Source organism: Onychostoma macrolepis, chromosome 13, assembly GCF_012432095.1.
Source record: "Onychostoma macrolepis isolate SWU-2019 chromosome 13, ASM1243209v1, whole genome shotgun sequence".
Lineage (NCBI taxonomy): Eukaryota > Metazoa > Chordata > Actinopteri > Cypriniformes > Cyprinidae > Onychostoma > Onychostoma macrolepis.
The window spans coordinates 6,273,279-6,299,325 of record NC_081167.1 but is presented as its reverse complement, the minus strand read 5'-3'; the positions used below and the strand labels follow the sequence as shown (position 1 = coordinate 6,299,325).

General features: G+C 37.2%; 3 protein-coding genes across 12 annotated transcripts in view; 1 reads left to right on the top strand and 2 right to left on the bottom strand.

Moving 5' to 3' along the window:
- si:dkeyp-121d4.3 (uncharacterized) overlaps positions 1-18,165 on the bottom strand; it is a 33,462-nt gene extending 15,297 nt beyond the window's left edge. For 6 of the 7 annotated variants that reach the window (XM_058795398.1, XM_058795399.1, XM_058795400.1 and 3 more), the window contains exons 1-7: positions 17,268-18,165; positions 14,589-14,719; positions 14,386-14,428; positions 13,724-13,849; positions 13,499-13,597; positions 1,256-1,477; positions 28-165 (exon numbers count right to left, since the gene is read on the bottom strand). In XM_058795398.1, the coding sequence (XP_058651381.1) occupies positions 28-165; positions 1,256-1,477; positions 13,499-13,597; positions 13,724-13,849; positions 14,386-14,428; positions 14,589-14,719; positions 17,268-17,876 (1,368 nt within the window). In that variant the 5' untranslated portion in view covers positions 17,877-18,165. Of the gene's footprint in view, positions 1-27; positions 166-1,255; positions 1,478-13,498; positions 13,598-13,723; positions 13,850-14,385; positions 14,429-14,588; positions 14,720-14,800; positions 14,905-17,267 lie in introns of those variants that run through there. The other variant, XM_058795404.1, reaches the window with a different exon arrangement.
- A 719-nt stretch (positions 18,166-18,884) lies between these two features.
- Positions 18,885-21,835, top strand: tuba4l (tubulin, alpha 4 like). Its single transcript, XM_058794851.1, is given in 5 exon segments — positions 18,885-19,016; positions 19,110-19,329; positions 19,428-19,576; positions 20,261-20,687; positions 20,690-21,835. Coding segments are annotated over 5 exon segments (1,347 nt in total). The 5' UTR covers positions 18,885-19,013; the 3' UTR covers positions 21,238-21,835.
- A 2,923-nt stretch (positions 21,836-24,758) lies between these two features.
- The window catches only part of LOC131551751 (cullin-9), a 55,458-nt gene continuing 54,169 nt past the window's right edge, over positions 24,759-26,047 (bottom strand). For 3 of the 4 annotated variants that reach the window (XM_058794848.1, XM_058794849.1, XM_058794850.1), the window contains one exon: positions 24,759-26,044. In XM_058794848.1, the coding sequence (XP_058650831.1) occupies positions 25,825-26,044 (220 nt within the window). In that variant the 3' untranslated portion in view covers positions 24,759-25,824. The remainder of the gene's footprint in view (positions 26,045-26,047) is intronic. The other variant, XR_009273822.1, reaches the window with a different exon arrangement.

Sequence of the window (26,047 nt, the reverse complement as noted above, 5' to 3'; positions counted from 1 at the left end):
AAAAAAGAACCTAATAATTTTACTCACAGTCAAAACGGTGAGCTCCACTTCATCCATGACATTCAGCTCTTCATCTGATAAACTGTCAGTAGCGGAGGAAGTCAGGCTATCATGTTTCTCTGTCATGATGGTCAGGGTTCCATCGCTCTTATTAATAATCACACCCTGGCGGCAAAATAATGACAAATGCATTTTTATGTTTTCACAAAAAATATGAATAGTGTTTGTGTAAAAACCAGAGCCACGATGCTAGGGTGTTCTGGGTGGCAAGTTCCAACCAGTTTCTTTAATACTAATAACTAATAAGTAATCACACATCTCTCCTCAACAGGCCTCATGATTTAAGGATCACTCATGTCTAACACAAAGGTGCAAACTTGGGCACAATGATATACAAAGTCATTTTAAAAACAAAATCCCATCACTTATTGCATTTCTCCTGGTTAGGACAAAAACTCTTATAAACATGGAAAAGCCACCTTTTATGGCTTGTCTGTCACGTCATGTCTGGTTAGGACACAGTGTTAGGGAAACAAAAATATCTATAAAGCACAAAATATCTACCTTATTTTTAAGGTAAAAGTGGTTACTGCCATTTGTAACTTAAATGTGCAAGGCTTCTTGTTTCATACGCTTCCAGTTATTTGCTGCTTGACAAAGCAGGTATTTATTATCATATAATTTGAATGTTGTATTATAACCATATACACACTGCAAACCAGTTTAGCGTTAACTGCATTATTCTTCTAGTTATTTACCTACAGCGGCTAACGAATCCAAAGTGTTGCATTCACAGAAAATATTGCAAAATACTTAATTGCAAAATAAGGTGGATAAAACAACAACAAAAGGAAAAAAGGCATAGAAAAATTATGAATTGTGAAACATTTATCTAATTTTAAAATTACGCTTGGCACACTAAAGCAATTTTTACATTATATATACTGTATACTCAAATTACATTGTACTCATTTCCTCTTGCTCTAAAATCTTAACTTCCTGTCCTCACTTTGCTCTGTTGAATTTGTTGCAGACTTCCTTACCGTCACCTTCACTCTGGTCTAGACAAAGATGTCTCCAAGACTTGGCATTCTTTACACAGACATTTAAGTACAACATTTTTCTGACCCAATCGTGCCCATTTTGGACAAGATGAATTAATAAAACAAAAAGAATGAGCAATTACAAGCTCTTCAGGGTGAGCATATAATTCATAAGTCCTGCAAGGTGAGGGGAACATGATGTTACCACTTACCGTCTCCCTGACTTCTTTGGTGAGCTGAAAAGTGTCAGGTGTTTTTGGTTTGATGTTTGTGGCTCTTTGCTCCTTAGTAATAACATTTGTCAGCAAATGGAACTCCACACGATCATACAGCAGCAGAGTCACATTGGTATCCGTCTTTCCAAAGGGCAATTTAATGGGATCCTTAGAGATGATGGTCCTGATGCAGCCAGGATTAGCCTCCTTGACGTTGTCCTTATGAGATACATGTAGAAAGAGATTTTTGGATTTAACTTGGTACAACTCTATACTACAGGACATGTTTACCATTACACACTAAAGCATAATCTCCACCAAAGACTTGTCGAGATGTTACAATACAAATAAAAATAAAGTAGTAGAGACAATTTGATATTGTTTTTAAATCAATGCCGGACAGATTTAATACATTTTCCAACTTCCAAGCCTGACTTCTCACTATTTGGCATCATCCCAATTAGAAAGGAAGCGTGGTGAGGCTGACAGAGCAAACAGCAGAATCATAACCAGATGATCATCTGCAGTGGCACATTTACACATTTCTTTGATTCAAATTGCTTAAGTATTCTGTGCTTCTGTGAATGTGATTGTATTAAGTATGGTGTATGTCATCATGGACAGATATGAGATTGTTAAAAACTACGTGAAAAACTTCTCTCTTTAAAATAAATAAATAAATAAAAATTTGCGGTCAAAAGTTTGACCAGTAAGATTTTTAAATGTTTTTTAAAGAATTCTCTTCTGCTCACCGAGCCTGCATTATTTGATCCAAAATACAGCAAAAACAGTAACATTTTGAAATTGTTTTACTATTTTAAATAAATGTTTTCTATTTGAATATTTTAAAATGTAATTTATTCCTGTGATTTCAAAGCTAAATTTTCAGCATCATTACTCCAGTCACATGATCCTTCAAAAATCATACTAATATTCTGATTTGCTGCTCAAAAGACAATCAATTTATTATGATGATGTTGAAAACAGCTGAGTAGAATTCTTTGATGAATAGAAAGTTCAGAAGAACAGCATTTATCTGAAATACAAATCTTTTGTAACATTATAAATGTCTTTATCATCACTTTCGATCAACTAAAGAATCCTTTCTAAATTTCTTGCTAAATGTAAGTTAATTTCTATAATTTCCTTCCTAAACAAAAAAAAAAAATGATACTGACTCCAAGATTTTGAATGGTATAGTGTATAATGTTACAAAAGTTTTTATTTCAGATAAATGCTGATCTTTGGATCTTTCTATTCATCAAAGATTACTAAAAAAAAAAAACATTTTAAATATTGATAATAAAAAAAATTTCTTGAACAGCAAATCAGCATGTTACAATGATTTCTGGATGATCATGCGAGACTGAAGACTGGAGTAATGATGCTGAAAATGTAGCTTTTATCACAGGAATAAATTACATTTTAAAGCTGCAGTCTGTAACTTTTTTTTGGTTAAAGGGGTCATCGGATGCAAAATTCACTTTACAAGTTGTTTGAACATAAATGTGTGTTGGAAGTGTGTACACACATCCATTCTATAATGCTAAAAATCCACCCAGTGGTTTTCTTTTTAAATCCCTATTTTAAAATGCCCTCTCTCAAATCAGGCTGTTCTGAGCTTCCTGTCAGAATGACGTAGTTCTGCGCAGGCCGCTCCCACGAAAGGTGCTTTTTTACACTACCACTGATTAACTTTAACCAAACTATGCTACAGACTTTTCATTAAGACCCTAAAGAATCATATCAACTTGTGGAAAATGGGCATCTGATGACCCCTTTAAAAATTACCCAAAGTCAATATTTGAGCAAGTACATAACCAGCCAATGTTCAAAACTATCGCCTTACTTTAGCCTGATTCACAATGGTTAGCTTATAATAATGTTGTCTAATTTCAGTGGAAGGGGTAGGAATTTGCAGGAAATTCAAACATGTTGCCACGTCATTACGTCACGCCAGTAAACATAAAGAAGATAAACATAAAACATAAAGAAGGCACCCTTTTATTCAATACTTTTTGAAACCTCCATTTGCCAGTTTAACAGCTCTAAATTTTCTCCTATAATGCCTGATGAGATTAGAGAACACCCCCAGGTGAAAAACAAGTACTCTTCCATGATGTACTTAAAGTGCTCTATTTTCGCGCACTAATTTTGTACTTAATATACTAAAAATGATCCTTTAGTACTTAAGATCATCTAAGTGTACTCAACTGTGCTATTTTGAGACACCATGAATATGAACTAAAATGCGCTTTTAACATACTATCTTTGTATTTAAAAGTGTATTCATTTACCACTTATAGTACACTTTTCATTTTCATGGTGTCTCAAAATAGCACAGTTGAGTACACTTAGATGATCTTAAATTTATCTTAAGTACTACTAAAGGATCATTTTTGGTATATTAAGTACAAAATTAGTGCGCGAAAATAGAGCACTTTAAGTACATTATGGAAGTGTACTTGTTTTTCACCTGGGCCTGACAAGAGATCCAGAATCACTCCAGACCCTTTAGATTCCCAGCTCCATGTTGGTGCTTCTTCTCTTCAGTTCCACTCATTTTCTACAGGGTTCAGGTCAGAGGACTGGAATGGCCAGCAGAAGCTTGGTTTTGTGCTCAGTGACCCATTTTTGTGTTGTTTCTGAGGTTTGTGTTTGGATTATTGTACGGTTGGAAGATCCAAACATGGCCCATAAGATTTCTAACAGAGTCAGTCACTTATTGATTTTTTCAATAGTGATGCCATGTGTCTAAACAAGATGTCCAGGACCTCCAGCAGAAATATAGGCCCACAACATCAAAAACACAGCAGTATATTTCATTGTACACATGGGGTACTTTTTTTTTTTTTATCCCTGTGTTCACCAAACCCATCTTGAGTGTTTGCTGCTAAAAAGCTAATTTTTTAGTTTCATCTGACCATAGAAGCCAGTCCCATTTGAAGTTCCAGTCGTGTCTGATAACTGAATATGCTGGAGTTTGTTTTTGGATGAGCGAGGAGAATTTTTCTTGAAACCCTCCCAAACAACATGTGGTGATGTAGGTGCTGTTTGACAATTTGTTTTTTAAAGATTTTCTAACCCCGAGACTCAACTATTTTCTGCAATTCTCCAGCTGTGGTCCTTGAAGAGTCTTTAGCCACTCAAACTCTCCTTCTCACCGTGCATTAGGACGATATAGACACACATCCTCTTCCAGGCAGTTTCGTAACATTTTATGTTGATTGGAAATTCTTAATTATTGCCCTGATGTTGGAAATGGGAATTTTCACTGTTCTAGCTCTTTTCTTAAAGCCACTTCACTAATTTGTGAAGCTCAATTATCTTTTACTGCACATCAGACATATATTCTTTGGTTTTTCTCATTGTGATGGATGATTAAGGGAATTTGGACTTTGTTTCCCTCCTATTTATATTTCTATGAAACAGGAAGCCATGGCTGGATAATTTCATGTTCATAATCACACTGGAGTGCTCAAAATTGTAAATACGAATGAGAATATACTTCAGAGATATTTTACTTATAAGAATTTCTAGGAGTACCAATAATTGTGTCCAACGTGTATTTGAGAAAAACATTTATTTCATAATGAGATTTCCCCCCATTTTCAATTGTTTTAGATCAATGAAAGTTTTTTTTTTTTTAAATAAAAGATAAAGGATTAATAATGCAGGTTTATTTTCAGTCTTCTTTGATCATATTTACCAAGGGTACCAACAATTCTGACCACGTGTGGTGTGTGTGTGATATATATATATATATATATATATATACACACACACACACACACACACACACACATAGTGCATTCAGAAAGTATATAGACTTTTTTTTCCTCAATCTACACTCCGTACCTCATAATGCCAAAGTGAAATCAGAATTTTAGAAATAATATACTTTAGAAGTATTCAGACCCTTTGCAACAACACTTGAAATTTAGCTCAGGTGCCTCCCATCTCTTGATCATTGCGGAGATGTTTCTACGCTTTGATTGGAGTCCACCTTTGGTCAATTTAATTGATTGGACATGATTTGGAATGGAACACACCTCTCTATAAAAGGCCTCACAGCTGGCAATGCATAGAGTGAAAACCAAGCCATGAGGTCAAAGGAACTGCCTGCAGAGCTCAGAGTAGGGGTGTGCGATATATATCATCTGTGATATATCGTTATTGTTTTTTTTTAACGATGTGCAATTTGAGATTATCGAGTATTTTGCAAAAACCAAACAAAACACCTACAAAGCGCACGCATACATTACGTGATGAAGTCTAACTTTAGTGGGTTAAACAGTGCACATGCGCATTTAGAGTGTTCTTTTCACTTGCTGCCATCTGCTGGCGGTTTTAATTTCACATTTAAAGTGTCTTTTCATTTTTAAAATAATTTCAAACATCAGTATTCAATGTTTTATGTTTAAAATATCAAAACATTATGCATTTGTAACTGCAGGTTAAAGCACTCCATGATCCTCTGAGCTGAATTAAATGGTGTGTAAATACATCTAAATGACATTCAGATGCAGCTTCTGCAAAGATGGATTTTGTTGATACTGGTTTCATTTGTTTGGCAACAGCCTAAATGCCTTATTATTCTAATTGACAATTTTACTCAAAAGATGCACACTTTTAGAAAAAATGGCTTTATTAAAGGTAAAAATGCCCATAAAAGGTAAAAATCAATTTAAATGAAAAGATTAATTTCTGTGCACTGATGTGAACTGACCACACAGAATGAAGAATATCAAAAACTGTAGCTGTCCATGGTAGTCAGAAAGTATCGAACACCCCTAGCTTAGAGACCAGATTGTATCGAGGCACAGATCTGAGGAAGGCTACAAAAATAAATTCTACAAATGGAAGAAGTTAGGCACAACCAGGACTCTTCCAAGTTGAGCTGTTCACCCAGCCAATCTGAGCAATTGAGGGCCTTGTCTAGACTGGTGACCAAGAACCTGATGGTCACTCTAGTTGAGCTCCATGATCATATATGCAGATGGAGAAAAGAAGGACAAACATCACTGCAACACTCCACCGATCCTCTCCTCAGTGAAGAAGCATGAAAACACACTTGGAATTTGCAAAACAGCACCTAAAGGACCCTCAGACTCTGAGAAACAAGATTACCTGGTCTGACGAACCTCAATTCTAAGCATCTCATGTTTGAAGGAAAACAGCTCTGCTCATCACCTGCAGAGTACCATCTCAAAATATTTTCTTGATAAAACAAAAAAAAAATTAATTAAAAAAAAAAAATCAGCAAATGCAAGTAAGTTCTGGAAAAACAAAGTAATAGATAATAGATCTGTTTCAGGTCTTCCTAATTGCATAAAGGATGGTATTAAAATAGTGGATAAATTACAAATCTTTAATTGTTTTAATAGCCACTTTACTGCATCAGGGTCATTGGTTTCAGACTAATAATTATACTGTAACTTCTGAATTTCTTAATGCAAATCATCTATGGACAGAGTTAGTTTTCAATCACATTACTACTTCTGATGTCTGCTCTGCATTACAAGACCTAGATGTGAATAAATCGTCAGGTCCTGATCTTATTGAACCACTGTTTTTAAAATTAGCGGCTAATATAATTTAACAACCATTGACATATCTGTTCAATCTTTCCCTAACAACCAAGGAAATTGCACAGATCTGGAACTCTGCTTTCGTTGTTCCTCTGTTGACCCTACTTTATTAGATAACTATAGACCTATTTCAAAGCTATGTATCTTGTCAAAACTTTTGGAAAGTTTTATCAGTGAACAATTGACAGTATTTACACTCTCATAAACTTTTGTCTAATCCAGTCGGGATTTCATAAAAAACACAGCACTATTACAGCTGTCTTAAAAGTTTTAAATGACCTTGTGGGGTCCCTAGATGAAAGACACCACTGTGCATGTCTTTTTATTGATTTAACTAATTTAATTTGATTACAGTGGACCACAAGATTTTGTTAGATGGGCTTAAAAGTGTTGGTCTATCAAACAATGCAGTCTCGTGGTTTAATGTTTATTTAAAGGGAAGAACTCAATGTGTGCAAGTGGAAGACATCAAATCAGACTTAATGGAAGTGGGTACGAGAGTCCCCCAAGGATCTGTATTAGGGCCATTATTATTTACTATATATACAGAGGGGCAAAAAAGTATTTAGTCAGCCACCAATTGTGCAAGTTCTCCCACTTAAAAAGATGAGAGAGGCCTGTAATTTTCATCATAGGTATACCTCAACTATGAGAGACAAAATGAGAAAAAAAAAAATCCAGAAAATCACATTGTATGATTTTTTTAAGAATTTATTTGCAAATTATGGTGGAAAATAAGTATTTGGTCAATAACAAAATTTCATCTCAATACTTTGTTAAGCCCGTACGTCTGCGATTTTCATGTACCAATTCCGACGGGACTAACATCTCTGTGTTTATTACAGAGGTGGGAGGGGCTGTTTTGTACATCTGGGCGTTTCAGAGATCACGCGCTCTGTATGCGTGCATTGCGTGTCATTCGGATTGATTACCATTAGTATAACAGTTTTACTACAAATACCATGGTGAAACTATATGGCTAGTATAGCAAAACCATGTTAATATGTGGTTGCTTTAGTTTTACTTCAGTTATTTATTTGTAGTAAACCCGTGTTTAATTTTCATAATGTTTTAATTAAATATGCACCTTTATGTAATTGAGTGCAGAAATGAACGCGAGTAATTTTACCTGACGCAGATATTACAATAGCCAGTCTGAATGGTTTACGTGATCTGACTCTTGATTTTATTATTGTTTTTAATTTATTTACTTATTTTTTTCCTTGCCGGGAGGCAAATATATCAAACATGAGCGCGGTAAGAGCGTCTATGGTAATTCACGTTGGCCAAAACACACAAGGAAACGCGTTGTGAAAAAAAATCTCACCGGCAATCACAGACATCGCATTCGGACGGGATTAGTTTTCTCAGAGGATCACTGAGTTTGCTGTAAAACAGTAGGTAATTTGCTCTGGAATTATTACAGGGGTTGTGTGAGAAAAACACAGACATGGCAGATTCGGACGGGATTAAAATCACCAAGTACCTCTGTGAAACACACATCTTCAATGCCCTTGCTGATGGAAGGAGGTTTTCACTCAAAATCTCACGATACATGGCCCCATTCATTCTATCGTTTACACGGATCAGTCGTCCTGGTCCCTTTGCAGAAAAACAGCCCCAAAGCATGATGTTTCCACCCCCATGCTTCACAGTAGGTATGGTGTTCTTTGGATGCAACTCAGCATTCTTTCTCCTCCAAACACGACAAGTTGAGTTTTTACCAAAAAGTTCTATTTTGGTTTCATCTGATTCTCCCAATCCTCTTCTGGATCATCCAAATGCTCTCTAGCAAACTTCAGACGGGCCGGACATGTACTGGCACTGCAGGATTTGAGTCCCTGGCGGCGCAGTGTGTTACTGATGGTAGCCTTTGTTACTTTGGTCCCAGCTCTCTGCAGGTCATTCACTAGGTCCCCCCCGTGTGGTTCTGGGATTTTTGCTCACAGTTCTTGTGATCATTTTGACCCCACGGGGTGAGATCTTGCGTGGAGCCCCAGATCGAGGGAGATTATCAGTGGTCTTGTATGTCTTCCATTTTCTAATAATTGCTCCCACAGTTGATTTCTTCACACCAAGCTGCTTACCTATTGCAGATTCAGTCTTCCCAGTCTGGTGCAGGTCTACAATTTTGTTTCTGGTGTCCTTTGACAGCTCTTTGGTCTTGGCCATGGTGGAGTTTGGAGTTGGACTGTTTGAGGTTGTGGACAGGTGTCTTTTATACTGATAACGAGTTCAAACAGATGCCATTAATACAGGTAAAGAGCGGAGGACAGAGGAGCCTCTTAAAGAAGAAGTTACAGGTCTTGTGAGAGTAGGGCTGGGCGATAAAACGATAACGATATGTATCGCGATAGACACGTGATCGATATCAATAAAAAATGTGTTCGATAAAACGTTCGATATTTTTTATTCTTTGTCGGAAGAAAACAGAGGTTGCATTAACAAAGGCACTGCTCTCTGGTAACCTAGCAACGTAGGGAGTGACACGCTAACAGCCAATCATGTAACAGTATCAGTTTGGTTGCGCCATATCGTTGTCTCGTGCTGGTCTGCTGGATTCCTTTTCATAAGCAGAAAATGAGTGCCGCAGCGAGCAAGGAAATTGTAAATAAAAGAGGAAAAGTCAGCTCGCCAGTATGGCAGTTTTTTGGATATTATAAGTCTGACCGTAGTCAGACCAATGTCGTCTGCAAATTATGCAAGACCGTCGTCCCGCCAAGACTGGTAATACCACGAACTTGATGTACCACCTTAGCCGCTCACCCTTTGGAGCACAGCCGTATTCAACCAACAACATCTGTAGCTGCAACACCGCACAAGCAGCAGACCACCAACTTCAAATATGATTAGAGTAAGAATAACTTGAAGAGTTACTTTTTCATATTTCTGCAGGTTTTATATTTCAAACAATGTTACTGTACTGTATCAGGTTTGTTTTTTTATATTACAGATGTATCTCAGTTTACCTCAGTTTTATTTATGTTTACAAAACACTGCACATATTTTAAAAACACTTTATTCACCAGAAGGTGAACAGCTAGTGAACTTCCTAGCACTAAACTTGGGACAAAATTCTCAGGTTTCTCTGTTTATATTTAACACTTTGCACTATTTTATTACACTTTATTAAACATTTCTTACATTTTCTTTCATTTTGCACCTTAAATGTTAAGAGATAATTGTTAAGTGTTCATTGTGACTTTAGACTTGTTTACATTTTAATTATTTGTTTTCCATGGTTGTTTACATTTCTGTCTTAACTGAGGGGATTATGATCAGAGGAAGGTTAAGTTTAAAATAAAAATGTTTAAATGTAATATATCTTTCTCCTGGTCCTTATTTAAAATATTTCTCCTGGTCCTTATTTATAAATATTTTATGACCCATTATTTTAAATGGGTCATAAAAAATATCAATAATTATCGATATCGACCGATATGAAACACTGATATCGTGATACAGTTTTCAGCCATATCGCCCAGCCCTATGTGAGAGCCAGAAATCTTGCTTGTTTGTAGGTGACCAAATACTTATTTTACAGAGAAATTTACCAATTAATTCTTTAAAAATCCTACAATGTGATTTTCTGGATTTTTTTTCTCATTTTGTCTCTCATAGTTGAGGTATACCTATGATGAAAATTACAGGTCTCTCTCATCTTTTTAAGTGGGAGAACTTGCACAATTGGTGGCTGACTAAATACTTTTTTGCCCCACTGTATATATCAATTGTTTAGACGTTAACATTGAAAATGCAAGGTTGCACTTTTATGCGGACAACACTGTCATCTATTGTTCTGCTCCTACACAACAACAAGCTCTGGGTGACTTATAATCAGCATTTGATATTATTCAGGCAAGGTTTTTTACTTTAAAGTTGGTCTTAAATGTTGAGAAAACAAAATTTATGTGGTTATCAAATTCTAGAAATTCTTTAGATAGCTCTGTTGTTTTCAGTTTCCCTTGCAGAGTTCGGATCGCATTAGTGTCACAGTATAAGTACCTGAGCATCATAATTGATGACACACTACGTTTTAATTCACATATTAATTATTTGAGACTAAAGTTGAAGAAATGGCTAGGACTTTATTTCAGAAATAAGTCTTGCTTTTCATTTAATGTAAGGAAGAAACTTGTGTCTGGAACTTTTTTACCGATTCTTGACTACGGGGATGTAGTGTATCAGAATGCCTCTTCTTATCTTCTTGTCTCCTTGGAAGCTGTGTATCATGGTGCTTTAAGATTTATTACTGATTGTAAATTTTCTACACATCATTGTATACTATATAATAGAGTTGCCTGGTCTTCACTTGCTGTTCGAAGGAAAATGCATTGGTACTTATTGATTTACAAAGCTATTCTGGGTTTTTTTGCCATTCTATCTCTATTGTTTGATTCAACAAAAAGTAGTTAACTATTCATTGCGTTCCCAGTCTTTTAATAATCTTTATGTACCTTCAGCTCGAACTAAATTAGGTAAAACTGCATTTGAATATGCTGCACCGTCAGACTGGAACTCTCTTCAAATGAAACTGTGGCTAAATCAGTTGGTGTCTCCTAGTAATTTTAAAACACTTTTGCGTGCAATAGAAAATGATTTAATGATCTGCAACTGCTTCTAATGCTGTAATATTTTATTGTTGTGATGTATTGATGTTTGTAATACGTGTATTTGTATAACTGGGCCGCCTATCTTGGCCAGGACTCTCCTGGAAAAGAGATTTTTAAATCTCAGTGAGGTTCTCTCCTGGTTAAATAAAAATAAAATAAAAAAAGTAAAGTATGCTGGTAGCAGCCTCATGCTGTGGGGCTGTTTTTCAGCGGCAGGGACTGGGAGACTGGTCAGGGTTGAGGGAAAGCTGAATGGAACAAAGTACAAAGACGTCCTCAATGAAAACCTGTTCCACAGCGCTCAGGACCTGATTGGCCCAAAGGTTCACCTTCCAACATGACAATCACCCTAAGCATACAGCCAAGGCAACACAGGAGTGGCTTAGGGACAACTCTGTGAATGCCCTAGAATGGCCGAGCCAGAACCCTGACTTGAACCCTATCGAACATCTCTGGAGAGACCTGAAAATGGCTGTCCACCGACATTCCCCATCCAACCTGACCGAGCTTGAGAGGATTTGCAAAGAAGAATGGCAGAAAATCCCCCATCCAGGTGTGCAAAGCTTGTTGCGTCATACCCAAAAAGACATGAGGCTGTAATTGCTGCCAAAGGTGCTTCAACTAAGTACTGAGTAAACTTATGTAAATGTGATATTTCCATTTTTTTTTTATAAATTTACAGACATTTCTAAAATTCTGATTTCACTTTGCCATTATGAGGTACGGAGTGTAGATTAATGAGAAAAAGAAAAAAGAATTTAAACAATTTTAGTATCAGACTGCAACATAACAATAAGTGAAGGGGGTCTGAATACTTTCTGAATGCACTGTATACATATAAAACCAAAATACAAATGATCAATTAAAAATAGTTAAACTTCCAAAACTATAATAACCCTGGTGTGTGCGCGTGACCATCTTGTAAATGTAACTATCTGGCCTTGACGAAGCTCCGGGGGATGTCACTTAAGGAATAAAAACCTCCTCCGGACATTCTCATTCCTTTCATTTCTTACAAGCACATGCACAAAGAGGAAAAAAACCTGTCTGCTCGGCACATTTTTTAATTTATGAATACGTGGTAAAAACAAATTGTACAAAAGGTGAAGGCAGTTACTGAGTAATGCTTGAGTATGTGAATTGATGAATGTATCTGTAAATGTAATATTGTTCCTGTAGTGTGGAAGATTTTTATTAATCCGAATATGAATTAATCAAGTATTATCAATGTGAATATAGCCATTTATATTAACAAGATATTCTATTATATTTATGTATTTAACTGTGTGTCCTCAGATATGAGCCGCCATTAAGAGAAAACGTGATGATCTTGTGCTGACATGTGATGAAGTGAGTCTTTGTGTTGCCATCATACGAGGAGGTATAGAATAGGGTCAAAAGTTGATAAACAACAGTGGCCTGTATGATATGTACTGACCCTCCCCTGGGGTAGAGCACATGGAAAGCTGTATAGAAGAGTGTGCAAAGACAAATTCTACATATCACATACTCTGGAGAGTCTCTCAGCTTCATTATCTCCGATAATAAATTCCGTCTTCTGGCATCAAAACCTCTAGAGTTCTAGAGTGATTTCCCACTGAGGAGGCAGAAGTCACAATAGAAGTAGTGATAGTGGGTCGAGGTGGCTCAGTTCCCACTCACTGTTTCTGCTTATCACTCAAGGCCGACACACACACACACACACACCTGCAGAACTCCAACACTTAACACTCTAACCCTTCCTCCCATGAGAAGATCTTCTCTTTCTATTTTCAGTACACAAGTAGACTAATATTGAACAGTGAGATTCATAAACCATATCAAATGACTTGACAAGCTCAGTTTTCTTTCCTACATTAACTAGGAGTCGAGACAGGACATACTCACTCTAATAAACCTTTTGTTAGATTCATCTAGATCTTTACCACGAAATGAAAGTGAATGATGATCCATAGATATAATGGATGGATAACTTGAGATGGATATATTGCATTTCTTGATTGGACAAAAAGTACTTAAGTGAGAGTTTTACTCACATCAGGAAGGACTGTGAGAACTACACCTTCATACACCGTACTGTCAATGTCTTCTGTTCCTCCTGGTGCCACTTTCACGTCAACTGCACATTCTTTTCCCTGACATCACAAGCATTTTGGGTACAAAATTTGAATATTTTCTATCAAATATGCAAAATGCTTCATCAAATGAATTCTGGCATTTTTTGCACATACTCATATATATATATACACATACACACTTACCAGGTTTTTCACTGCTGTGAAATGCACTTTAACTCCAGGCACCAGGAGAGCCCGGTTTCCAATAAAAGCATCGAACACAAAAGAAAACTTCTTCAAATCCTCCCGTTCAATGAAACCACAATTATTCTGAGGGGAAATCAAAAGCAGTTATATAATGTTTGATATTCAAACATTTGAGGTTTTTTTAAGCAAGAAAAGTTCACTCACTCATATAAAAACAAACTGTAGCACAGGAATAGTAATAGTACATCTCAAGTCAGAAAATAATAAGTTAAAATTAATACAGTTTCATCCCCGACTTCTGATTGGTCAGCAAAACATACTCAGATTCTTAGGTAAATTATATATTGTTGCTTTCATTATGGCTATTAACATCATGCACCCAGACCAGGGTAGTGCCACATTTAATTTATGACAGGAATGAAAACAAGGAAAAATACAGTGCATTCAATAGACTGTACAGTTTTTTAATAACAAACCAACTGTTTCAGCTGACAAAACATCTTTACGAAAAAAAAACCAAAAAACTTTTACCTTTGTACAGTTTATGTCTACACCAAGTCTATCTTTAAAAGCCTTGTGTTTATCCACAATTCAATATGGCATCAAATCTAGGTCTATTATTTATTATTAATATAATAAACAATATTATTAACACTTACAGCAATAAGTGAAATTACTCCCAACGAGCGTCCACGAGGTGTGCTGAAAAAAAACAAAAAAAAACATACGAGTTTACTTCAACAATCTCTACTTTCTCAAAACCACTACTGATTTCCAGCAGAGAAGCTATGATTTTCTCTCCAGAACACACAGACATGGTTGAAAAAATTTAAATAACATAAAAAAATGATTACGAAATTACTTTGCAGACATATTCTTGAACGTTGATATCTTTGAAGCCATCGATTTAGGAGGTTCAGTCTTAGTCTCTTTCGGAGCCAGCTGATCTTTTTTCTGCGGAGGTTGGGGTGGACAGGCAGGAGGAGGCCCACTCTGAAATATAAAGTACACAAGACATTGCATTACAGATCTACAACCCATGACAGACTTGATGAAACACAGAGGTGAACTTACAGTGGCACTGAACGCTTAGGTGGTGGCTGTACTGGACCCGGGCCCCGGAAATCAGGTTCCAGTGGTCCAGCAAACCCTCCTCTCTCTCCAAACGCATGATTGCCCTTATTTAAATTACACAAAAAATATATGCTTAAAACTATATTGAGCTATTTTATGTCAATCTTTGTACTATAAGTCTTTGTAGCAGTTTATCCTATCAAGCTCTGGCAATCACAATGGGCCTAAAAGCAAATGAGATATTTTTAGAAAGTCCCGGTCTTCTCCACATAATGAGAAAATATTGTAACCGCTATCTGTGAGGTTCCATTGTGGGGCGGGTAGGTTATTAATATGCATGCAGATTCAGAAGACAATAAATGACTAAGAAACAAAGTTCTGAAGCAATGAGAGTAACACAGTTTTGTCTTTAATGCGTGTCATCGTTCAGGGCAGAGGTGAAATCAATGGTTTGCACATTAAATGGTCAAGACTTGGAAAAATATGGTTTCAAAAGTCACACAAAGTAAAATCAAAGGTTAGCATGCTTTGTGATGTTCCCATATAAACCTTGATCAATAAAATATCCCACTGCAAGCTCATTTCATATATAAAAACAACTTCTATAATTTAAAAAGAAAAATCTGTTTTTAATACTTTTGCACACTCTCCTTCACCATTAGTCCATAATATGACTTTTTTAATTAATATAAAGTCATTCAATAGCTTTTTTCGAAAGACACGAAAGACTTGAAATATAGCAAAAGAGTGATATGGATTAATTGTATGATGCACCGTCATATGAACCAGTCATTAATGCAAGTAACGGTAATTCGTGGTTCAGTAAGTTGTCAGATGTTGATTCAGTAGTCCTTCTGTGAGTTCAGTGAGTTCACTGAATGAAGGATTCGGACTGACAGCAAACTCTTGAATTGTAAGGTTTTTGGTCGATTCATTAAAAGCACACAGTGTCATCCAAATTGTTTATGGGAGCCGTTTTTTGAGTGAATTAACATAACACTTCCAGTGTTGAACACTGACATATAGTATAATTAATATGGAGTGGTGTAGTACAGTTTCCAAACTAATGACCTATAAATCCGGTTATTTTTAAGTGAATCAAAACATACAGCGGGACCAGTGCATTCTGATTCAGGAACAAATCACTCTTTTTAGTGAAACAAAATACTTTTGAATCTCTCGTTGTTGATTCGCTATGAATGCTGTTATATTTTTTAAACATGAATTGCTTAATTAATTACATATTTTGTTTGTTTGGCATTTTATTTAATTTAATTTACAATTACGGTGTTTTAATAATATAAATGAAAGACTATATGTGACCCTGGACAACAAAACTAAAAAGCTAAATAAATAAGCCTTGTTAGCATCGGACAATATTTGGCCGAGATACAACTGTTTGAACATCTGGAATCTGGGGGTGCCAGAAAATCACCTTTAAAGTCGTCCAAATGAAGTTCTTAGCGATGCATATTACTAACCAAAAATGAAGTTTTGATATATTTATGGTAAGAAATTTACAAAATATCTTCATGGAACATGATCTTTACTTAATATCCTAATGATTTTTGGCATAAAAGAAAAATCGATAATTTTGACTCATACACTGTATTTTTGGCTACTGCTACAAATATACCCCAGCGACTTAAGACTGGTTTTGTGCTCCAGGGTCACATATATATATTGAATTTATAAATGTGTGTATAATACATACACATATATATATATATATATATATATATATATATATATACACACACACACACATGTATGTATGTATGTGTGTGTAGTTGTACATACACATGTAGTTGTTTTTGGTGTTTGGCTTAGTGTTATGTTAGAATCATTATTATACTCATACCTTTTGTTCTTTAATATTTTGAATGGTTTTCAGCTTTATTTTTGTTTTCATTTAAATGTTAAGTTTTGAAATTTTGTTGTATGCATTTGTCATTTTATTTATTTTCTTTATTTTTTAAATGTGTATATATAGTATTTATAAAGTTTTAGCTTTTAGTTTTGGAACTGTTTTAGTTGTTTTAATACTAGAATTGATTGCTTCTGTTGTCCTCATTTGTAAGTCGCTTTGGATAAAAGCATCTGCTAAATTACTTAATAAAATTTATATATATATATATATATATATATATATATTTTATATATATATTATAATATAATTATATATATATATATATATATATATATATATATATATATATATATATATATATATATATATATAAATTAGTCTGTGTAAAACAAGCCTTTTGCAAGAATTGTTACATTAATGTATGATATATGTATTTGGTTCACATTTGAGATGGTCAGCATTCTGTCGAGTCAACGAGAATTACATTTTGGAACAAAACGAATCGTTATGGAACCGTTAACAAGAATCGAACACTTGTCTCGAGTTCTTTCGAAGTGATTGACCCAAACACATTTCGAGACAAAAACATGTACTTACATGTGGGTCCATGTGTGGCATGTAATGAGGGTCTCTTGGACCATATTGCTCCATTTGGTCGAATCCAGGGTTCATCCTGTGGAAACCTGGCCCACCTTCAAACTCAGGGGGGTGGAAGCTCGGGGGTCTTCCCCTAAACTCAGGCGGACAGAAGTCTGGAGGTCTGTCACAATACTCCGGAGAACGGAAACGCGGTCCATATTCAAGCTCTGGATGGTAAAAGCGCGGTGCTGGTTGTCTGTTCCCAAACTCTGGATGATGGAAACCTGGATCAGGTCCATCAAAACGCGGGTGAAATTCATGTCTGTCGGGAAAATCCATCGGGTGATAAGGCCCGTCGTCCATCATGAATCCCTGCGGTTCATGCAGAAACCCTGGATCTTCTTCCATGTCGTCCATCATCATCATTCTGGGGGGCTGCGGTCCGAAGTCGCGATAGGGCGCAGAAAACCTCTGTCCAGGGGGGCCCATCGGGAAAGAGGGAGCAGGACCGCGAAAGCCGCCCTGAGGGGGAGGAGGTCTGGGTTGAGGAGGCACTGGGGCACGCGTGCCTTGTCCAGGTCCCGGAGGTTGAGCTGCTCCCTTTCCTTTCTTGCGATTTTTCCCCATTCCTCAACAGTTTGCGCGTAACTACTGGTCAGTAACAAGTTGCTCAGTGAACAGCTAACGTTAACGTTAGCAAACCGTGTCACGACCACGTTTGTTTGCGCACACAACCATACAGATGTAATACAGTTTACGTCACATCAACGCAAACAATAACATAATAAATACATTTGATTTGAGTTGTGAGCCACTCACTTGACCCAAACTAACGCTGAAAGGCAAAGGTCCACTGCACGAACTTAGTCAAGCAACACAAGCATTGCAGAAATCCAAATGGCCAGCGGATATGACGCAATAGATTCAAAATAAGAGTGCACAAAAAGAAGCATGAATTACTGGTGCCTGATAAACAGACAAATAAATAAGTAAATAAAATATACAGCAAACTCTAGTGTAGACAATAATATTTTAGAGAAAATAGATATGATTATTCACTAATACATAATTCACTAAGTAACATGACAATAAAAAAAGATACATTTAAGTTTTTAATAAAGGTGAGGGCAGAGTGGCAGCTGCAGCTGCAGTTAGAATGAATACAGAATTTTATTAGTCCATACATACTTTAATATATATATACCATGCTACTCAATGGTTAGCGTTGGTCTTTTTTGGAATACTCCTGTCCTGCCACAGGTATTTCATAACATACTTCCAATCTTTTTTTCTTTTTTTTTATTAAATAAAATATGCTTTTATAGGATTAAGGGGTATATGTAACTGTAATATCTTCATGCATAAGAGAGGAGACTGGTACATGTTTAATCACTGAGTGAACTTTCATAATCTTACATTGTCTTAATTTTTCCCCTGAGAATTTAATGGCCTGATCTGTTTGACAATAATTAATCTTGTGTAAGCTCAGCACAAACTGTATAGATTTCTTATTCTTATTAAGACATGAGTTTGGAGTGCGGTAAAGCTTGTTCTGTTTTGAATCTGCGGGGCTTCCTGTTGTCTCAGGTAGAGTTCATTAAGAGCCACACCCTTCTAATTTGAAGCCAATATAAATCAGGTGAGTGGCTTGATGTAGTTGTGGATGTGAGTTGCTCTTAGAAAGGTTACAGACTTTAGGTGATAAGGTTGAAAGTGTCTTTTATAATTCCAAGGGTCTTCTGCTTGCTGTGATACTTGAGTAAAATGGTGAGATCGCTGATGGTTATTTTCACTGTGTTATTAACTGTATTATTATTCCTGCAGTTGACTTGTGTTTGTGTTTTGTCTTGGTCAAACCAGAGGGAGTGTATTTCCATACATATTGGTCAGGCAGGTATCCAGATGGGTAACTCCTGCTGGGAGCTGTACTGTTTGGAGCATGGCTTCCAGCCTGATGGCACCATTATCAATGATGGCAGCTCCCTGGTTGACTCCTCTTTTGGCACTTTCTTCAGTGAAACTGGTGCTGGGAAGTATGTTCCTCGTGCAGTTTTCATTGACTTAGAGCCGACAGTTGTTGGTAAGACTGAACACCATTCAGGCTTCTTAATTATTAGAGAATCTTGTCCCTGTACTTCCAGTGTATGTCTGTTCTTATTTATTTTGTTTAAACTGCAGATGAGATCCGTAATGGACACTATCGACAACTGTACCACCCTGAGCAGCTCATCAGTGGCAAGGAGGACGCTGCCAATAATTATGCTCGCGGTCACTATACCATCGGCAAAGAGATTGTAGACTCTGTGCTTGACCGGATGCGCAAAATGGTGAGTTTACACTTTAAAACAGTGGTCTCAAACTCAGTTCTTGGAGGGCCACAGCTCTGCAGAGTCTAGCTCCAACTCTCACCTGCTTGTAAGTTCCTAATAATCCTGAAGACCTTGATTAGCTGGATCAGGTGTGTTTGATTTGAGTTGGAGCTAAACTGTGCAGAGCTGTGGTCCTCCAGGAATTGAGTTTGAGAACACGTTTTAAAAATGAAGTTCTTTATTGGCATCTACATTTCAATGAAGAACCTTTTAATCATGGGGTTCTCAACTCTGGTCCGCGAGGTCCCTTTTCCTGCAGATTTTAGCTTCAACCCTAACCAAATACACCTGAGCAAGCTAGGTCTTCAGGATCACTAGAAAGTTTTAGGCAGGCAAGTCTGATACAGGTTTGAGCTAAACTCTGCAGGAAAGTGGACCTTGAGGGCCAGAGTTGAGAACCTCTACTTTAATCTTTGCTCTTTTATAGTGGAAAAAGGTTCTTTAATGTTCACATTTAAGAAAAAAAAGGTTCTTTTTAAGAACTGTTCACTAAGTTCTTCAGTCGAACCCAAAATGGTTTTGTCATTTCCTGTGAAAACACCCTTTTGGAATCTTTTATTTTTAAGTGTTGTGACACTTGAAAGTCTCGCATTCCTGGCCAGATCTGAATTCTCTCCCTTTTTCCCCCTGATTTCTCTTTAGGCGGACCAGTGCACCGGTCTGCAGGGGTTCCTGATCTTTCACAGCTTTGGTGGTGGAACAGGCTCTGGTTTCACATCTCTACTGATGGAGCGACTGTCTGTCGACTACGGTAAAAAGTCAAAGTTGGAATTCTCCGTATATCCTGCCCCACAAGTTAGCACTGCTGTGGTGGAGCCCTACAACTCGATCCTTACAACCCACACTACTCTGGAGCACTCCGACTGCTCCTTCATGGTGGATAACGAAGCCATCTTTGACATCTGCAAGCGAAATCTCGATATTGAGCGTCCCTCCTACACCAACCTGAACCGGCTCATCGCCCAGATCGTGTCCTCCATTACGGCATCACTGCGCTTTGATGGAGCCCTAAATGTGGACCTTACAGAGTTCCAGACCAACCTAGTCCCGTACCCACGCATCCACTTTCCCTGGTCACCTACTCCCCTATCATTTCCGCCGAGAAGGCCTATCACGAGCAGCTCTCCGTACCAGAGATCACCAACGCCTGCTTTGAGCCGGCGAACCAGATGGTAAAGTGCGACCCTCGCCGTGGAAAATACATGGCCTGCTGTTTGCTGTACCGTGGTGATGTGGTTCCGAAAGATGTGAACGCTGCCATAGCCAACATCAAGACTCGCCGCTCCATCCAATTTGTAGACTGGTGTCCCACAGGGTTCAAGGTTGGCATCAACTACCAGCCTCCCACCGTTGTCCCAGGAGGGGATCTGGCCAAGGTGCAGAGGGCCGTCTGCATGTTGAGCAACACCACTGCTATTGCAGAGGCGTGGGGCCGCCTGGACCACAAGTTTGACCTGATGTATGCAAAGAGGGCTTTTGTGCACTGGTACGTGGGTGAAGGGATGGAGGAAGGGGAGTTCTCGGAGGCGCGAGAGGACATGGCTGCTCTGGAGAAAGACTACGAGGAGGTTGGTGCGGATTCCACTGATGACGGTGTGGAGGATGAAGAGGAGTATTAAGTATGCAAAATGTTTGTATATTGCGTAAATAAACTTTAAAAGCATCTGAACCCTTTTAGTTTGGTTCTTTGACTAGTTTTGCCTTCATGACCTTGATCAGATGTGGTTTAGTTGGGGTGTGGGGAGCTTAATTGAGCCACAGCTAATCGGAGAAAACAAACTATAGCCCATTATGTGGTAGCATTAGTTTTCAGGTCCATCCTGAAACATTCGGTAGTTCCACAGATAAGAAGCAAGAGTAGCTTAAAACAAGTCTTTCAATGTTTTTCAGTCTTCTCAACCCATACTTAGGATGTGGAACTGCCACTGTAAATGGTTAATATTAAAAGTTTAGATATTGCAGGATGTATGTTGCTAGAAATGGTGTCTCTTTCTACTTGTTTGAAATGCACATTTCTTCAGGTCTTCATTGCCACAGTACACTGACTAATGTTTTTGAGCATTGTGTTGACTTTGGATGCAACTCTAAAGTAACATTGTTCCATATGAAGAGTGCTTAGTCTGGGATATCCCCTTTAAGAATTTTTCCCCTCTTGGTAGAATTGAGGTCTCTATGCATCTGTAAGGAAACTTCCTTCTCAAATGCAAAAAAAAACTTCTACAGAAGTCTTATAAATGGTTTGAAGTGTGATCTTAAGAGAAAGTGAGAGGTGAGAATTACTCCTCTGCGTTACCCAAGTGGACAACAGAAAATGACGCCAATCAACAACCAATGTGACCGTGAACCATCAGGCCATTGTGATGGTGAGGAAAATGAGATGCTCATGAGAAAGGAGAATTTTCTGTTCTAGAATGAAGTGGCATTCATTACCATACGAGACCCTACGTAATATCAAAATTCAACTAAATAGGTTGATCAAACTTCATTCCGTGCGATTAAACATGTCTTAATGGTTTAAAAATAGCACATTATCTGTGCTGTAGAGGATCGTGGTCTTCAGGATCCTTATTTCAGTGGCCTCTTCACTGTTAATCCAGCACCCTGCAGAGATCTCTGATGTACTTGTTTTCATCTGCAGTGCGTCTATGGGATATTTCCTGTCAGATGTTAAAGATTTAGAAAATGTCTTGATTTTCATTATAAAGAATGTATGTAAAATTGTATCAGATGTTTGTACACAGATGTTTTCCAAGAGAAACACTCTTTAAACGACATCTTGGAGATGTATGTGTGCTATCAGATCCAGTCCACTAGAGTCCAGCATCAGGTCACAACAACAAAGTGGAGGTGACAGGTGAGGGGCTACACCCTGCTATAAATAATTGTAGTTGACATGAAATTTCAACTGTTTCTTTTAAAAGGTGACATTTTGAACTGGTTAGACCACTTACAGAATGCTTGTTTGGGAGGATTCGGCTACATCTATGAAGGGAAAAGCTTGAAGGATGGCCTTGGGGTACCATACATTTGTTCTGTCACAATCATGGCTGCTTCAGAGGTTCCTCTGACAGCTGTTCTTGCCACGGCTGCTCCCGAGATTGCTGTGAAAACCTTAACTGTGGCTAGCAGAACTCAATAGGTCTTATATAAGCATTAAAAATAAAACAATATTGTAAGGAAGGTTTTCCTGCTTAGACAAAATTAAACACCCTGCAGTAAAAAAATAAAATGAACTAATCTGGAGAGATCTTCAAAAAAGGACAGCGCCTTGCCAAAATTTCCCCCTTTGCTTATTTATACATCTGTACATTTTATAATCTCAAAAAACTAGAATATCGTGAAAGTTCTATTTTTTTTTTTTTTTGTAACATTTAAAAAAGTGAAACTTTCATATATTCTAGATTCATTACATGTAAAGTAAAACATTTCAATAGTTTTTTGTTTTGATGATTAGAGCTTACAGCTCATGAAAGTCAAAAATCCAGTATCTCAAAATATTTGAATATTTCCTAAGATCAATCAAAAAAAGGATTTGCAAAACAGAAAAGTTCAAGTTCTTTAAAGTATGTTCATTTATGCACTCAATACTTGGTCGGGGCTCGTTTAGCACAAAAATTCCAGCATCAGTGAGGTGTGGCACTGCTGAGGCACTATTGAGCCTTCAGCTCATCTGTATTGTTGGATCAACTATTTCTCATCTTTCTCTTGAAATGGACCAACACCAGCAGACATCACAGCACCCCAAATCATCACTGACTTCGGAAACTTTACACTGGACTTCAGGCAGCTTGGATTCTGTGCCTCTCCACTCTTCCTCCAGACCTTGATTTCCAAAAGAAATGCAAAATTTACTTATATCTGAAAAGAGGACTTTGGACCACTGAGCAACAGTCCAGTTCTTTTTCTCCACAGCCCAGTTAAGATGCTTCTGACGTTGTCTCTGGTTCAGAAGTGGCTTGGTAACCCTTTTCCTGAAGACGTCTGAGCGTGGTGACTCTTGATGCACTGACTCCAGCTTCAGTTCTCTCCTTGTGAAGCTCTCCCAAGTGTTTGAATCAGCTTTGCTTGACTATTCTCAAGCTTGCAGTCATCCCTGTTGCTTGTGCACCTTTTCCTACCCAAATTCTTCCTTCCAGTCAACTTTGTATTTAATATGCTTTGATACAGCACTCTGTGAACAGCCACCCCTTTCAGTAATTACCTTCTGTGACTTTATACTGTATGAATGGTCATTTAATGAAACTCAAATGTAAATATTCTAATATTTTGAGATACTGGATTTTTTACTTTCATGAGCTGTAAGCTCCAATCATCAAAATTAAAACAAAAAAACTTTTGAAATGTTTTACATGTAATGAATCTAGAATATATGAAAGTTTCACTTTTTGAAATGTTACAAAAAACTTATGATATTCAAATTTGAGATGCACCTGTACTCAACTGCAGACATTGAACAATGTGGTCCAGTACACATATTTTGAACATCCCTTATTTTCTTACCAAGAATCATAATTGCCTCTTATTTTCCTTTTCTGAAGTTGGCAACCCTCATTGGGACGCACCTATGACACGACATTTACAGTTTTGGTAACTGGTGCAGAAAAAAAAGAAAGAAAAGAAAATCGCAGCACAACCGAGTACCGATGGCAGACTTCAGATCTCATACTTCTGGGGGTTCTGCATGTGGCAGCAAAGAAACTGGTATTGAGAAGAATGTAAACAAAACGCCAAAGAAAAGTTCTCTCAAGATATTACAGACCTTCACTCTTAAAAATAAAGGTGCTTCACGATGCCATAGCAGAACCTTTTTGTCTAAATGGCTCTATGAAGAACCTTTGTTTCACAGAACCTTTGACTGAATGGTTCTTTGTGGAACCAAAAATGGTTCTTCTATGGCATCGCTGTGAAGAACCTTTATTTTTTTTTAAGTGTTCTTCATTTAGGTTTCTCAGGTTGGTACTCATCCTGTGTTAATGCTCCCGGGAATAAAATGAACAGGTCTTGAGATAGTTTTGAAAGTTGAACTACTAAGGGGACATTTAAACTTTCTAACATTAACGTACTTGATTTTTGGGAGCTTTTCTTTGGATACTGTTCTGTTGCACAAGACGACAATGACAAACAACCCATGTACACTCAATCTGAAGAAAAGCATTTATTTTGTGAGCTGAAGTTCCAACTTCGTTTTTAAGTTTAACAGAGAAAACATTTGAGAAGATGGACAGTATATGAATATATAGGTATCTCAATTCAAAACTGGACTTTGGAAGATATTTTATATCTCCATCTCTATACAAGTGAACATAAACATGTCCAAAAAAAGAATTAAAACTTTTTTTTTTTTTTGAGGAAGAAACTGAAAGCGATTAAGGTATGTTTTGCTTAGCAAATAATGCGACGAGCTACAATACTTTGAAATATTTATTGCCATTACATCTTAAGGAGACAGGCTAAAGTAAAATGTTTGTAGGATTCCGGTGCCTGACACAACCAGCAGGTCATTGAAGCACCATCCTCATCATGGACTAGTCATTTTTAATGCAGCCCTTAAACACGGATGCTGATGTTTTTCTCTTTTCAAAATCTTTGCAAATATTTCCAAATGCTTACAATCATTCAAATGGTGATCAACCAACTTAACGTCATATATGAAGGCATTTAAAGGAATTTAAAATGGAATAAAGGCAAGTGCTTTTGGTATTCAAACTAAATACACAATGCCGACACCTTTGACCAGATATATAAAAAAAAAAAACCAGCTCTCTTAATGTTTACACATCCCTTCTTTTTCAATTTTTGACCAAAAAAATTGTAATTTGTTAATAACAAAACTATAAACAGTTTCAAAAACATAATACCTCTACAATATAACATCAATAATTAAGATCCTTCATTGAACTTGAAGTACCCTCCTCAGCCATGAACGAAGTTACAATTTCGGAAGTTAATGAAACTGTAGCATAAACCTAAATAAACGTGAAATACCACTTTTGGTGTAACGACGAATTTACGCTAGGGCTCAAAGTAGGTGCTAAGTGCGAAGCAAAGACCACGTTACAGAAAAAAAAAAAAAAAAAAAAAAATACCTACTCCAAACTCTGGATTCCCATAACATTTTTTTGTTCTTATATGGGTGTGGAATTTGTAGTGTCTACTTTTACATTGGTAGGCATCGTGTAAGCATTGTGCATCACTCTCAGGGTCATTTAGTCAAAAGGGCTGAAGTCCCTCTCTAAGTTTTCAGATTCGTCATCATCAGAAAAAAAGTCATCGTCGTCTATGTCTTCCTCATCGTAATCCTCATGCCATTCTGGAACGTATTCATCGTCATACTCGTCATCCTCTTCTGCTTCATCGCCGGGGTCCTCACCGGCATTGTTGTTGTTGTCAGAGTCTCCAGTGTCAGAGCCTCCATCAGATTTGGTCCTG